Source organism: Pleurodeles waltl, chromosome 2_2 (genome assembly GCF_031143425.1).
Source record: "Pleurodeles waltl isolate 20211129_DDA chromosome 2_2, aPleWal1.hap1.20221129, whole genome shotgun sequence".
Taxonomy (NCBI): Eukaryota; Metazoa; Chordata; class Amphibia; order Caudata; family Salamandridae; genus Pleurodeles; species Pleurodeles waltl.
Window position 1 is genome coordinate 1,172,385,117 of NC_090439.1, and position 15,613 is coordinate 1,172,400,729.

At 45.7% G+C, this 15,613-nt stretch overlaps 1 protein-coding gene across 1 annotated transcript in view; it reads left to right on the plus strand.

Annotated features, from left to right (window-relative positions):
• Window positions 1–15,392, plus strand: part of LOC138283040 (collagen alpha-1(III) chain-like) — a 42,324-nt gene extending 26,932 nt beyond the window's left edge. Inside the window, exons 4-5 of the mRNA XM_069221172.1 lie at window positions 4,320–4,423; window positions 9,740–15,392. Of these exons, the coding sequence (XP_069077273.1) occupies window positions 4,320–4,423; window positions 9,740–9,860 (225 nt within the window). The 3' untranslated portion in view covers window positions 9,861–15,392. The remainder of the gene's footprint in view (window positions 1–4,319; window positions 4,424–9,739) is intronic.
• Window positions 15,393–15,613: the final 221 nt, after the last annotated feature.

Sequence of the window (15,613 nt, forward strand, 5' to 3'; positions counted from 1 at the left end):
CACATTGACGGCTACGGAGTGGGACGCTCATAAGGTAGTGATAAGGTGTCATGGCCTGTCGGCCTCGTGGGGGTTGCGCCGTTCCTTACACAAGCAAGTTATCACATTGGAAAGGGACATGCATGCCCTGGAAGTAGCAATCGCACATCGCAGGGCACCGTTTGAGTCCCTTTGGATAAACAAAAGTTATATGACCAGGTGGATCAGCGCCTCCGTCGACATGATTAGAATTATTACCTAACACGATTACATGCAGAGGGCGACCGCTCTGGTCGACTTCTGGTGTGGTTACTTTGTGAGGAGCTGCAGCACGCCCCAAGAGGAGCCATACAATTGGCAGATGGAACAACGGCTTCCTCCCCGGCTGCCATCAATGATGCCTTCAGAGAATATTGTATGGGGTAATATCGAACGCAATTGACATGCGATACTCAACGGTTGGAGCTATTCTTGCGTGAGACACCGCTTACAAAGCTTTCCACACTTGATAAAGAAGCACTTGAGGAGCTCTTGACGCTAGAGGAAATTAACATAGCCATAGCACAAACAGCCCGCAATAAAACACCTGCCACAGATGGTTTACCAATAGAATATTATGCTTCTTATTCAACACATCTCTCCCACCCCTTATTATCTGTATTCGAGGAAGCATGGACCCGACGGTTGCTGCCGGCATCCCAAAGAGAGGCATTGATAGTGGTACTCCCCAAACCTGGTCGCGAGCCCACAGATGTAAAATCGTATAGACCGTTATCCCTTCTCAACCTTGACTGTAAAGTCTTGGGCAAAGTGCTAGCAAACAGACTTGCCCCTATCATTTATACCTTGGTACATGAAGACCAAAACGGATTTATACCAAATCGTAAAACGTTCCTGAATATACGAAGATTATTAAGCATTCTCAGTGATACCCCATCAGGGGGCATATGGCAATGTGGCCGTGTCTCTAGATAATAGAGAAGGCATTTGGCACCTTAAGTTGGGACTTTTTGTTTGCCACCCTGAGACATATGGGATTTGGTCAGGGATTTGTGCACTGGGTGCAGACTCTATACACTGATCCAATTGCTAGGGTAAAGACGGGAGGATTGATATCTGAGAGCTTTCCTATTGGCGGAGGGACTAGACAGGGTTGTCCATTGTCACCCCTAATGTTTGCTATCGCGATAGAACCTCTTGCTGCTCAGTTACGCATGAGAGCCGTGTAGTGAGGGATTCACAGGATGGGGACGTATCACATTGTGTCACTTTATGCAGATGACGCACTGATTTACTTGGAAAGCGGAAGAGATACGCCACCCGATGTGATGTAATTACTGGACACGTATGGTGCCATATCAGGCCTACGGGTCAATTGGTCCAAATCCTGCTTATTTCCCCTAGTTAAACTTCCAACAGCTGCAGGGGAGATACTCCCTCCGTGTCGGCTGAAATAGTGCTTAGACACCTTCAAATACCTGGGCATACAAATATATCATAAGGTAGATGATCTAAGGGACGGTAACCTAGGATGCACGCTTCGCTCTGTGAAGGGTTCGCTCCAGTTTTGGAGTTCACTGCCTTTCTCTCCCTTGGGTAGGGTGGCTATAGCGAATATGCTGATTCTACCAAAGCTCTTATACTACTTCGCAGCATTGCCCATAAGTGTCCCTAAGGGTTTCTTTCGTGAACTCAATAGCTTATGATTGGGGCTCATCTGGGGACGAGACAGATGTCGATTTGCACTCACAACCCTGCAGCGCCCGCTACGGAAGGGGGGACTGGGTGCCCCGAACTTTGAGTACTACTATGCTGCAGCACAATTACAGTGGCTGTTATATTGGATGAGAATGCCTGAGAAACTTGAGGCATCATGGGTACGGAAGCACCTGAGAGATATCCCCTTGTATACATGGCTATCTGAACATACACCAAAACGAATTGGGGACAACCTTTTACTGACGGCAGCACACACCACCTGGCGAAGAGATACACAGGGTGGGAAAATCGCTTCCCCCATATTCATCCCTCACCCCGATAGGCGAAATACCGGGAGGTACACAATTATTCAGATCTCATTCCACTATTCCGTGGGTGGAGGCAAGGGTAGAGACAGTGGGGGACTGCTTCGAGGATGGCGCATTAATGTCATTCAACGCTATTATGGATCTCGTTTAGTTGGGACCGGGACATTTATCACTTACCATGCTATGTCATCTAATTAAAGTTGCATGGGCATAAGGAGATCAGGAGCCCAGGAACTCTCCCGCCTTACATATACTGTTATCAGACAGTGGTTCAAAAGAAGTCATCACTAACTTATATAGAGCATTGTCGAGTGCTGACGACACACAACCTGAGGCAGCACTCCACAGATGGAACTCAGACCTTTCTGAACCTCTGGAGTCCGAACTGTGGACAGAGGCTCTCCAGCAAGTGCAGAAAGTGTCTCGGAACCCTAGATTTCGCCACACACAATTTAACTTTGCTCACCAGATGTATCTATCCCCACATTGTATTCAATGCATGTATCCTGCATCATGCCTGGTATGTCCCCGCTGTGGGCTCCCTACAGCCCGCTTCTACCACATGGTATGGGAATGTACTCCGCTGCAAAGAGTATGGCAATGTATAGTGGCAGACATAACAGACCATATATTTGCCCCTAGCCCGGAATCCTGTCTTTTGGGATTACGCCCTAGAACCAAGCAGCACATACACATTCATAAGTTTGCCGACTTAACTTTCATCATGTACAAACGATTAATTGCCATGAGATGGAAGGCACCTCGTCCACCAGAGTTGTCCGAATGGCATATTATGACACTAAAATGGGCACAGTTGGAAACACGTGTACTACGATCCTTACGTGACAAGGGTCAGTTACGCACAGGCTGTAACACATGGGAAACCATAGGGATGAAATTGGAAGCTAAAAATGGTGAGCGCCCGCTGTGATTAAATATACAGCAGGCAGAATACCAAAATATGTTTAAGCCTCTTATACTTCCCCAAGATAGACTGGTCGTTGGCGACCTGCAGGTGAATCTGTACTAAGATACGACGATTTTCGACAATGTTCTCATTAGACTGGGTGGCAGGGTCGTACACTGAGGGAACTAATAAAATCATCACTAGAAATGTCTTATAGTGAAGAGGAGTGTTGAAGGTGGCAAATAATATATGTAGCACATGTACTGCAACTGGGGTGATGTAATGTAATAGTACTGCATGCACATACTGCTTGGTGAACCACAATGCAAGAATCAATGAACAGTGTTTTTGGAATGTGGTGTACAGCAACTCAGTTTTTGCAATTGTTATCGGCAAAGTGTGTTGAAATTAATAAAACAGATTACAAAAAAAAAACTATTTTGTGGACATTGTCAGGAAGATGCTACCACTGATGGGCAATCCTACACATTTACTGCTGGCCAGCTTGCAGTGCTTTACATGGAAAAAAATAAGTGCAGGCACTCATTGAATTGAGCTAGGGGCGTGGCTAGTGGGTGGGTTAGAGGCGGGGCCGGGCCATGATGATAAAAATACATTTCCGTTGAGTATTAATGTTGCCTTGAAAGTAGTCTCGAGCTTCCCATATATGCAGATTAACAGCTACATATGCTAATGAAGATGAACGTGCAGATCTGCTGGGAAAGGCCCGAGATCATAATGCAAGGAACTTTTAAACCACAAATGCAGCCAAGCCATCAACAGCACTGTTCGCACTTTCAGGCTAATAATCTGTGAGCCCCAGGACAAAAGAGACTCTGGAATAGCAGCATTAATAATGAGTTCTATACCAGTTGCAGGACAAACAACATATGTGAGAAATGTATCATTATATGCAAAAAAGTGTTCACTCGTTACACAAAATGAAGGCCAAACACAATACGTTAATGTTTCGGATGAGGCCCCTCCCCCCAGCACCTTGAGATCCTCACGGGTGAGTAGCCACGCTTTACAAATATTGATTGATTGTGTTTTTAGAGTCTTACTGTCGTACTGCTCCTACTTGCTGCATTCAGCACAATATTTATATATGTTCACTTGGATTATTCCTGCGTTAGTTCACACCAACAATGTGAATAGATCTGTTGGTGGTCATAGGGGCTCCTGCCCACTGAAGAAGTGCCTGGTGGGTGATAGGCCTTTCCAGCTCTGATTCCAAACCATGCTGGTGTACGGAGAGCATCCAACTACTTGTCCATCAGTGTTTTGTCATTCAGCGTTTCATACTATTTGTTCAAGAACATTACTCGCAGCTTGCTTTCCGATTAGTAAATCTTTCTACAAAATTCAAATGAATGCCAATGTATTGTCTCCTTTTCCTAATGCAGGATTACATCCTGAAGCGAGCAGGCAAGAAGAGTTACTGGATCGGTCTTCGGAAGCGGGAGAAAGGCCTGGAGTGGATCTCTGGTGATCTGTTGGACAATAGTCTGTAAGTTCTGGCTTCCTTGCATCCAGCTTGAAATCGTACTTGTGTATTATGAGCGTGTCTGTGGTCCAAAAAAAAAGGGGGGAGGAATGAAACATAGAAAAGCTCAGCCTATGCCATGGGAAGTCAGTTTGCCTCTCATACTAGGCCTATGCAGCCTTGCCTTCCTTTAGCCCTCACAGTAAACTATCAAGTGGTTAAGCTGGACAGAGAGACTAGACTGGGAGCATCAGTTGCTATTGCTATGATACACTTGTAGCTGATTGAGTAGAACTATGTGTTTTTAGAGTTGTGTTCTCGGCGAGGGATTATTGGAAGGGCGCTCTATATACTGACCACCAGGAGCTAAGAAAGACTTGAGCCACTTGCTAGCAGGACATATTGCGCCACCTATACTGATATAGAATAACTTTCTGGTCCTGGGTGACTTTATTTTCATGGCGAAGATGTCTCAAAAGCTGATGTGACCCAACTTCTGGTGCATATGGATACGTTCGGTCTCCAATAGAAAATGGTTAGGCTGACCCATACGGCAGGCCACACTTTAGATCTAATCTTTATGAAGTCTCCTGATTTAAGTAATAAATCCCCATTACCTCTCCCATGGTCCTACCATTAACTGATTACGTTTCAGATCCCTAAGGCGACTGAGTTTGAGCCTAAAGGTGTGTACAGGAAGGACACGAGATAATGGAAACTAGTTGTAGGAAAGTGCCCCTTTTTGACACGGTCACCCCCACGTCTTGCCTGGTAATTGATGCAATTTTGACTGAAAGTGCACTGGGTTCCTGCTGTCTAGATGCCTCGTGCCTTACTGGCAATACATTTGGCACCCCTGTTAGTCCCTAGTAAATGGTACACCTTATGCCTCAGGATGGGTACCAAAGAGGGTCCCCAAGGGCTGCAGCATGTATTGTGCCACCCTCAATGCCCCTCACCTAGCACAAGCAGACTGCCATTGCAGGCAGCGTGTCTCGGTGCAGTTAAAAGTGAAAACACTGCCATGTCCCGTAACGCTGCATGCAGTATATGTAAGTCACCCCTACAGTAGGACTTGCAGCCCCAAAAGCAGGGTGCATTACATTACATGTGCAGATATGCCCCTGCTGTGTCGTTGATGATTCTCAGACATAGTGAGTGAACAGGGAAGCTGTTTAAGTACATGTGCTGTACACTGGTCAATGCTAGCTCCCCAGCTACATGATGGCTTCACTGAAAATAGTGATTTTTTGGTATCAAACATCTCCTATTAATAAACCCTCACTGATGCCAGTGCTGGATTTAATAATGCATACACTCTGAGAGCATCTTAGAGGTGCCCCCTGAAAACCTCCCATCTACCCCTGTGCTGGCTGACTAGTTTTAACTAGCCTACCACCACCAGATGTGCTTCTGACCCCCAAGGGTGAGGGCCTTTGCTCTCAGGCAGTCAGGAACAAAGCCTGCTCTGGGAGAGGTGTTTACACACCCCACCCAACGGGATCTGAGGGACACCAGCAAAGGTTGTCAGAGTTCCCGACAGAAGAAAGAGGGGGGAGAAAAACTTAAAAATAAGGAGTTCTCTAAAGCCCCCCCAAAATAATTCCCAAGGGAATAATGGTAATCAGTCCCAGTCTGATTCTAAAAAGAAAGGGTTTGTTAACCATAGGAAAGGGACGTTTGTACCCCAATGCATAGAGTGCTCGAAGTATGGTCATTCTAGGGGCGACTCCACAGCCCACTGGAGGGCAGACACCTGGGTTGGCTAGTGTAGCGCTCGGGGAGGAGGTAGACCCAGTTAGTTATGGGGAACAGATAGAGGTGACCCTAGTGTCCCTGTGGGATATAGAAATGGTGCCTAAAGCCCACATGCCTGCCAATACTTCCAAGTATAGGCAGTGGGTCACCATTAATGGGCAAGGGGTGGAGGCTCTGTGTTACACAGGAGCCAGTATGACTACTGTCGGGTCAGCTGGTGTCAGCAGAGCAGGTCATCCCCAATACATTCCACCATGTCATAGTCGCTGACAATTACGAGAGTCACCTACCGGTGGCTCTGGTTCCCTTTGAGTGAGGGGGGTGGTCTCTGGTACTGTGAAAGTAGCTGTGAGTCCTGCCATGCCTGTAGATTCTGTTAGGCAGTGACCTTCAGCACACTACCTGGAGGGATGTAGAGCTAAAGTCTCACTTGGAGATGATGGGGTTGCCTGAGTGGGTCTGCATGACCACAAGGTCCAGGGTGTCTGGAGCCTAGAAGAATGTCCCAGACAGCTGCCAAGGAGAGAGGCAAAGGGCAAGGGAAATCGGTCACAGAAGTTCCAGCAGTGGTTGAAGGTGTCCCTGATGAGGAGTCCCCTGAGCCAACCGGGGAGGACATTGCCGCCCTGGGTGACCTACCTGAGCTTGGTGGCTGGCAAGTTGAGGGTGGGCCAACCAGAGAAGAATTCTGCAAGTCACAGAAAAAAAAAGTGTCCTACTCTTGTGGGCTTGAGGCAACAGGCCTCAGCCCAAGCAGCAAGTGAAGCCTCTTGGGATCACCTTATCTATTGGGAGAATGATCTCCTTTACAGTGAGCCTAATGTACCGGAGGCTGGGGCACCATGTGTGCTGGTGGTCCCTCAGTGTTACTGGGTCTTCCTACCTGGCATTGCTCCCAACATTCCCCTGGCAGGACATTTAGGGCAGGACAAGACCTTTGCCAGGCTTGTCACCCACTTCTATTGGCCCCGAATGCAGACGACCTCCAATGTCTTCTGTAGGTCCTGTCCTACCTGCCAGGCCAGTGGGAAGATATGGAAAATGCTCAATGCCACACGATCATACTTCCCGTCATTGGCACCCCCTTTAAAAGGGTGGGCATTGATGTCATTAGTCCCTTGGACACCAAAACTGCCCTAGAGAACAGGTTTATACTGGTTTTGATGACCATGCCTCCTGCTATCCAGAGGCAATCCCTCTGAGGATGGTGACTGCACCAGAACTCTAATGGGGATCTTTACCCGTGTGGGATTCCCAAAGTAGATAGTATCTGACAGAGGCACAAACTTCATGTCTGCATACATGAAGTCCATGTGGGATGTGTGTAGGGTGACCTACAAGTTCACCACACCTTATCAACCTCAATGTGGAGAGATTCAACAAGACCTTGAAGGGCATGATCACAGGCCTCCGTAAGGCGTAAGTGGGACGTCCTCTTGCCATGCCTTCTCTTTGCTTACAGAGACGTACCCCAGAAGGAGGTAGTGTTCAGTTTCTTTGAACCTCTCTATGGGTACCCTGTCAGGGTACCCTTAAGCGTTGTGAAAGAGGGGTGGGAGAAAGCGCCCAAGGCACCCCCTCAGGATGTGGTCAGCTACATGCTGGCCCTCCACAACCAGATGCAACACTTCTGGAAAAAGGCCAAGAGTAACCTCGAGTTCAGTCAAGAGGTTATGAAATGCTGGTATGACCAGAAGACCACCCTGGTGGAGTTTCAACCTGGCGACAAAGTTTGGGTGATGGGGCCAGTAGAGCGTAGAGCTCTCTAGGACTGCTGGACTGGCTTATAAATGAGGTTTTAAACAGTAAATGATTACCAGTAATCTGACATATTGAAATAGATGCAAAAAGTGTGTGAGCACGTTTACATTGCACTGTGTAAAAAACAAACACCCCAACTGGGATTAAAACGACTGGATAATTCCAGATTGTTTCTGACATTCCAACACACTTTAAGGCTATGCCCGAACTTTCATTGATGCACACAATCTACACTACAAACTTTTGACAACCCGTTATCCCTAATTTGTGATCAACAGTGGTGCGCTAAGTGGACGCCATCCCCCAGACTAGGAGGGCGCTACAATTAACAGTGGACACAAACCGGCGATGAGAAGGTGGTACCCTTGCTCACACTTTAAACAGACAAGAAGGACATTCTTTATCAAAAAAACATTTAAGGAGCGCATTGTCCAATCTCCTGTTGTTCTCTATGTTTAATATTCTGACATTGTGTTTCCTCCTCCTGACCATTCACACTAAACATATAATGTCTGCAAGTATGGACAATATGTGATTCCTACACTTTATATCCCTCATTGTCTTAAGTAACATTTCCTGTATATTGAGCTACATAGCTGTATGATTTAGTGTGCCTCTGTGTGTGATATAAAGCACTCTGACACATTTTACTGGGATGAATAGCGCCATAAAATTATAATAAAAAAAAAAAAGTATGTTCAGTTAAATCATTATCTGTGTAATAACTCATTGTGAGAAATTGGGTTGTTGGATGACTGGGGTATGAGCCCTGGTCAAGCGACAGCCTCAGTCCCTTCTAGGGTGAATCACAAAAAATCACTTAGACCTGTGCTTAACCCTGGGTAGCTTGGAACAAAAACCAGTCAGGCTTAACTTAGTCGATGTGTTAAATATTTATGCAGCACACAAAGGGCAATATAGTGAAAACACAGCACAATAAAAATACCAATTTGGAAAAAATAGAGAACATTTTAATTTGCCACCAAAATCATCATAATCCAGCTAGTAGAACCGGAGTTATGAATTTTGAATGTTTATGGTTCAAAATAGCAAATCCTCAGTTTTGGAAAATGGCCACCTGGTCACCTTTAACACCACAACCAAGGGTCCAAGACTGTTATGACCCGGTGGCTCTGAACTGGAGGCCAGCAAAACTAGCACTTGGAGTCAATTCTGGAGGTCCTGGGTGCACGGAGTCTTAAGGCTAACAAGCAAAAATCCAGCAAAAAGTAGGAGGTGGAAGGCAAAATATTTGGGGGGTGACCCTGTATAGAGGGCCATTTCCAAAACCCATATGCAGAGATAAATCTTTAATTCTTACAGGGAATGTTCATCTCTTGCATAGGGGGCTTGAACGAGGTAGTATTCCTGCCTCCACGTGATAGTTTCTCTAAAGTACTTGTAAAGGCATACGTTGTGTGTCTTTGTTTGCTTCTATTGGCACCTAAGTGTTGGGGTCCGGGTGGCTCCCAGCCAGAAAGATACTTGAACAAAAGAAGGACTGATGGCCATTTAAATCAAGCCTTTGTGTGTAATGAAAAAAGCCCCCTTGTGCCTGCAGATTGCTGCTCTGAACGGAATGCAGACAGCGTTCTGGCACTTCTGAATTACCACCTGGAATCGGAAAATGACATCAGGACAAATTCAGCATATTTCCCTGGATAGGCTGGATCCAACATCTGGCCCAGAAATAGCTACCTCCCCCGGGATCAGGTGTGATCCTCCTACATTGAAACACTTATTCCATTACAGAGTTAAACACGTTCTGCTGAGTTGTTTTCCCAGTTGATGAAAGTTTTCTGTCTTTTTTTTCTGTTGCAGGTTTCAAACCCAGGGAGATGAAGAATGTGGTTTTATTTGGTCTAAGAATGGACTTGTCATCTCCCTGTCTACCTGCTCCCTGCCCAGGAGTTCGGTCTGTAAAGGGGAGCCGTTCAGCTGAAGAAATTGTCCCTCATTTAAGATGTTAGATCCACGAACAGCCGACATTGCATACAACTTCAGTGGAAACTTAAAGGCAGACACTAATTTTGAGTTTGGAAATAGGAGTTTAAAGTTTTTTTTTTTTTTTTTTTTTTTTTTGTAGCACATTTTAGACCCATAAGCTTTTGGCCTGATACATGGTTATCGAACCATCTGAATCAATGAGAAACACCCTGCCTGCTTATGCAATCTGGCAACAATATGAATTCTAGGATATTACTTTGATGATCTCACCATCCAGCATAGAGATAGAAAATGTTCTCGTTATCCAGCCCTGCATCACTAACAATCACCAAATGCTCCAGGGCGTTCATTTGTTTGATGTCTGCTTGGTTAGTGTCATATCATTCATTGATGGCCCCATAAAAACAATAATGCCCTTTCTCAGATGACAGTAGTACATGAACTGGAAGTATACACACATTACATAAGAAGGTTAAGAACTTCAGCCAAGGAAGAAAAACGACAGTGCCATAACAACGATGCTGTGAATCCGATAGTGCTGAGTTGATACATTTCAAGACCAGTCGAGTTAACTTAAATCATCACAGCTGCCATTATAGTGCCATTAGTTCAAAATGAGTTTTATTTGTTAATAAATGTTACATTATTCTATGTACTTTTTAGCATTTTTCTGTAAATATGTACATTAGTATTAGTGCAGTAGCATTAATATCATAACATTGATGCCAGCAGAAGCTAACACTTCATGAGCTAGACTGATCAGATTGAACCTAACTTTTCCATTAGGTATACACCTATGCCCATTCCCTGGTATGAAAACTTTGGCGAGTCCTTATGAATATTTAGAAGAGGAACCATCATTTGGATTTTCCCATTTTAATGTCGCTTATGTAGCTACCATAATTAATATAAGACAGAACAACGCATGCTGGAACCACGCATGCCTGAACAACGCGGTTGGAACAACAACCACGTTGTTACCACGAATGCCTTTACCACGAATGCCTTAACAACGATTTTCCATTGTAAAGGCATGCATGGTTCCAGAATGCGTCCCCCACCACCCACCCCTAAAATAATCCTACCCAACCCCCCCCACTCCCGCCCCTAAAAACGAAAACTACCCTGAACCCGCTCCTAAAACCTAAAATTACCCTGACCCCACCCCTAAAACTACTGCAATCCCCCACCCTGCCCCTAAAACTACCCTGACACCCCTCCCCCCTAAAACTACCCCGACCCAACCCCTAAAAACTAAAATTACCCCAACTCCACATCTCCACCCCTAAAACTACCCTGACCACCACCCCGCCCCTAAAAGCTAAAATTACCCCGACCCCCTCACAAACTAAAACTACCCTGACCCCCACCCCACTCTTAAAAACTAAATCTAACCCACCCCTAAAACTACCCCCCAACCCTACCCCACCCCCACTTACCTGACCGCGTCCTCTCCCGATCCTGAGTCTGTTTTCTTCTGCCTTAACCATGCATATTCGTTCTTCAGGACATGCTTGGTTAACGCGGAGAAGAACAGAGTCGTTGTTCACAAAAGCATTGTTCCGCTTTCATGGACAACGCACCTCGTTGTTCAGCAGCCTACATCTGTCTGAGGGCTTGAAACTTTCTCAGTGTATTTGCAGCCTGCAAGATGGCACATTTCCGTAAGAACTTTTGTGCCAGTCCTTTGCCCTCACTGTGTAAATCATATTCCAAAAAGTACACATTAAGATATGCAGTCTGATATACGAATATTCACATTATATCTATGTGACCATTCAGTCCACTTTTTTCAAAGTAAGGACAATGTCAGTACTTTTGATCAGGGTACTGGCAGATCGCCTTGACTGAGGGGGCCAAAGAGAGATCTGCTTTTTCAACTCCTGAGGTTCATAACCAGTTCAGAGTGATGCCCTTTGGTTTGAAAAATATCCCTGCTACCTTCCAGCAGTTGGTTAATGGGGTCCTGGCTGGTAAGGATGCGCTCTGCGCCGCCCGTCTATAGATGACATTGCCGCCTACAGTTCCAGCTGGGAGCAACACCTGTTCCACCTCCAAGAGGTGCTCCAGGCCCTGCAACAGGCAGGCCTGACAGTCAAGGACAATAAGTGCCAGATTGGGCCGGGTTCCCGTGGTGTACTTGGGACACCTAGTGGTGGTGGCAAAGTGCAGCCCCTCCAGGCCAAGACTGAGACAATCACGGCCTGGCAACCATCTAGGACCCAAACAGAGGTGAGAGCTTTTCTAGGCCTCACTGGGTGCTACCGTAGGTTTGTTAAGGGTTATGTCACCATGGTGGCTCCCTTAACAGAACTAACTTCAAAAAAGCAAACTTGGATGGTGATTTGGACAGAGGATTGTCAGAAAGCCTTTGACTCACTAAAGAAAGCCATGTGCACAGCACCAGTATTCTGGGCCCCTGACTACTCCAAAGAGTTCATCGGGCAGACAGATGCTCCAGAGCATGGCATGGGGCGGTTCTAGCACACCTGAATAAGGGCCTAGACCAACCAGTGGCCTTTATTAGCAGAAGGCTATTACCACGGGAACAGACGGGGAGTGCTATTGAGCGAGAAGCATTTGCTGTGGTCTGGGCACTGAAGAAGCTGAGGCCATACCTGTTGGGGACTCACTTCCGGGTTCAGACAGACCACCGGCCCCTCAAATAGCTCATGCAGATGAAGGGTTGAAAATCCTAATCTCTTGAGGTGGTCCATCTCCCTAAAATGAATAGACTTTACAGTGGAGCATCTCCCAGGGCCTGACCATGCCAATGCTGGTGGTCCTTTCAGATTCTTCCGACTCAGTGATGAGCTCTCCCCACTTTCAGCTGGGTGGGGACACATGTTAGACCTGACAGCCTTAGGGTGGTCATCCCCCAACTTTTTGCCTGCCTCACACTTCCTGACACCATTTTTGCTGGTTTTAGGACTTTCTCCCTTAAACATGGTAACATTGGTTCATTCCCAATTGGCATATTTGATTTACTTAGTGAAGTGCACTGCATGTGCCCAGGGCCTGTAAATTGAGTGCTACTAGTGGACCTGCAGCACTGGTTGTGCCACTGACATGATTAGCCCCTTAACCATGTCTCAGGCGTCCCATTGTAAGGCCTGTGTGTGCAGTTTCACTGCCACTTTGACTTGGCATTTAAAAGTACTTGCCAAACCTTAAACTCCTCTTTTTCTACATATAAGCCACCCGGCAGGTAGGCCGTAGGTAATCTATAAGGCAGGGTGCTATGTAGGTAAAAGGCAGGACATGTACATGTGTGTTTTATATGCCCTGGTAGTGGAAAACTTCTACATTCATTTTCCACTACTGTGAGGCCTGCTCCTTTCATAGACTAGCATTAGGACCGCCCTCATGTACTGTTTGAGTGGTAGATTCTGATCTGAAAGGGGTAACCAGGTCATATTTAGTATGGCCAGCATGGTAATAGAAAATCCTGCTTATTGGTAAGATTGGATTTTATGTTGCTATTTTAGAAATGCCACTTTTAGAAAGTGAGCATTTCTCTGCACTTAAAACCATCTGTGCCTTACAGCCTATCTCCTAACCGCGTCTGGGCTGGGCTGGTTGACAGCTCCCTTGTGCATTTCACTGAGACAAACACAGGACACTCTGTCTCATCTGCATATTGATTGGGTCTTCCTGGGCTGGAAGGGTGGAGGGCCTGACACTTACATTTCAAAGGCCAGTGGCCTTTCTTCACACAATAGCCTGATCAACCCACTCTACCGTATCCCCCCCCCCCCCCCCCCCAGACCCTGACTGACAGGACTGGACTGAATGGGGAACTTGTACACTTCAAAATCACTCTGTGAAGTCTCCCTCACTTATAAACTGGGTCTCTGACCCCACCAACTCAGACACTTCTTGACCTACACCTGCAGCCTGTCAAGAGAAACTGCCTGGCTGCCCAAAGGATTCATATGGAGGACTGAGAAGGACTGCTGCCCTGCTGGCCTCTGACTTTGCTGGAAGTACTCTGCCTTCCCCCAAAAGTGCTCTCCAAGGGCTTGGATTGAGCTTGCCTCCTGTTTCTGAAGTCTCGGGCCAACAAAGACTTCATCTCTTCCAAGAAACTCCTTGTGCATTGAAAATCGACGCAACGCCTGCTGAAAACAATGCGCCTCCTACCTTGCGACCAAGAAATCACCACACAGCTGACTGGAATTACGTAGCCTGAATTCCCAAGTGGAAATTCGACACAGTGCCTGCCTTGCACCGGAAATATTTGACACATCACCTACCGGATTGACGCAGTGCCCGTGCCTTCTTCCAGTGCAGCAAAGATTTTCACGCAGCGACCCTGGGTGTCAAAATATCCACTCATCGCAGTGAGGAACCAAGCCTGCGATCCAAAAAACGACGCACACCCTATTTTTCTGTGCATCTCCTCCTCTGCAGTCTCTGTGCATTGTTATTTTTTACGCATACCAGATACTGTGTGTAACAAAGAGACAACTGTTTATTTCTAAGGATTATGACTGTTTAAAACCTTTTAAAAGTGATATTTCAACTTGTACTTTTTGGATCTTTGTTGTTTTGAGCTTATTTTATTCAGATAGATATTATCTTTTTCTAAACCTGTGTGGTGTATTTTTGTGGTGTTTTCACTGTGTTTCCGTATGATTTATTGCACAAATACTTTACACATTGCCTTGTAAGTTAAGCCTGACTGCTCAGTGCCAAGCTACCAGAGGGTGGACACAGGATAATTTGGATTCTGTGTGGCTTACCCTGACTAGGATTGTGGTCCCTACTTGGACAAGGGTGTATACCTCTGCCAGCTAGAGCCCCCATTTCTAACAGACAGTAATCATCTGTATGAAATGGCGAGGGCTTATAAATGAGGTTTTAAACATTAAATGATTACCAATACTCTGACATATTGAAACAAATGCAAAAAGTGTGAGTGCGTTTACATTGCACTGCGTAAAAAAACAAACACCCCGACCAGAATTAAAAACTACACAATTCCAGATTGTTTTTAATATTTGACATTCTAACACAATTTAAGGTTATGTCCGAACTTTCATTGATACACACAATCTACACTATAAACGTTTGACAACCCGTTATCCCTAATTTGTGATCAACAGTGGTGTGCTAAAGGGACACCATCACCCAGACTAGGAGGGCGCTACAATGGACATACGCCGGCGATCAGAAGGTGGTACCCTTGCTCACACTGTAAACAGACAAGAAGGACATTCTTTATCAAAACAACTTTTAGGAGTGCATTGTCCAGTCTCCTGTTGTTCTCTATGTTTTAAATCCTGACATTGTGTTTCCTTCTCCTGACCATTCACACGTAACATTTAATGTCTGCAAGTATGGACAATATGTGATTCTTACACATTATATCCCTCATTGTCTTAAATAACATTTTCTGTATATTGAGCTACGAAGTTGTATGATTTATTGTCTCTCTTTATGTGACGTAAAGCACTGTGACATATTTTACTGGGATGAATAGCGCGATAAAATTATTAAATAAAAATAGTATGTGCAATTTAAATTATTAAATTATTAACTGTGTAGTTGCTCATTATGAGAAATTGGGTTGTTGGTTGACTGGGGTGTGAGCCCTGGCCAAGCAACGTCCAGGGCTCCCTTGTAGGGTGAACCACAAAAAGTCACTTTAACCTGTGCTTAACCCTGGGGAGCTGGGCACAAAAACCAGGCTTAACTTAGAGTCGATGTGTTAGGTATTTATGCCGCACACAAAGGTAATATAGT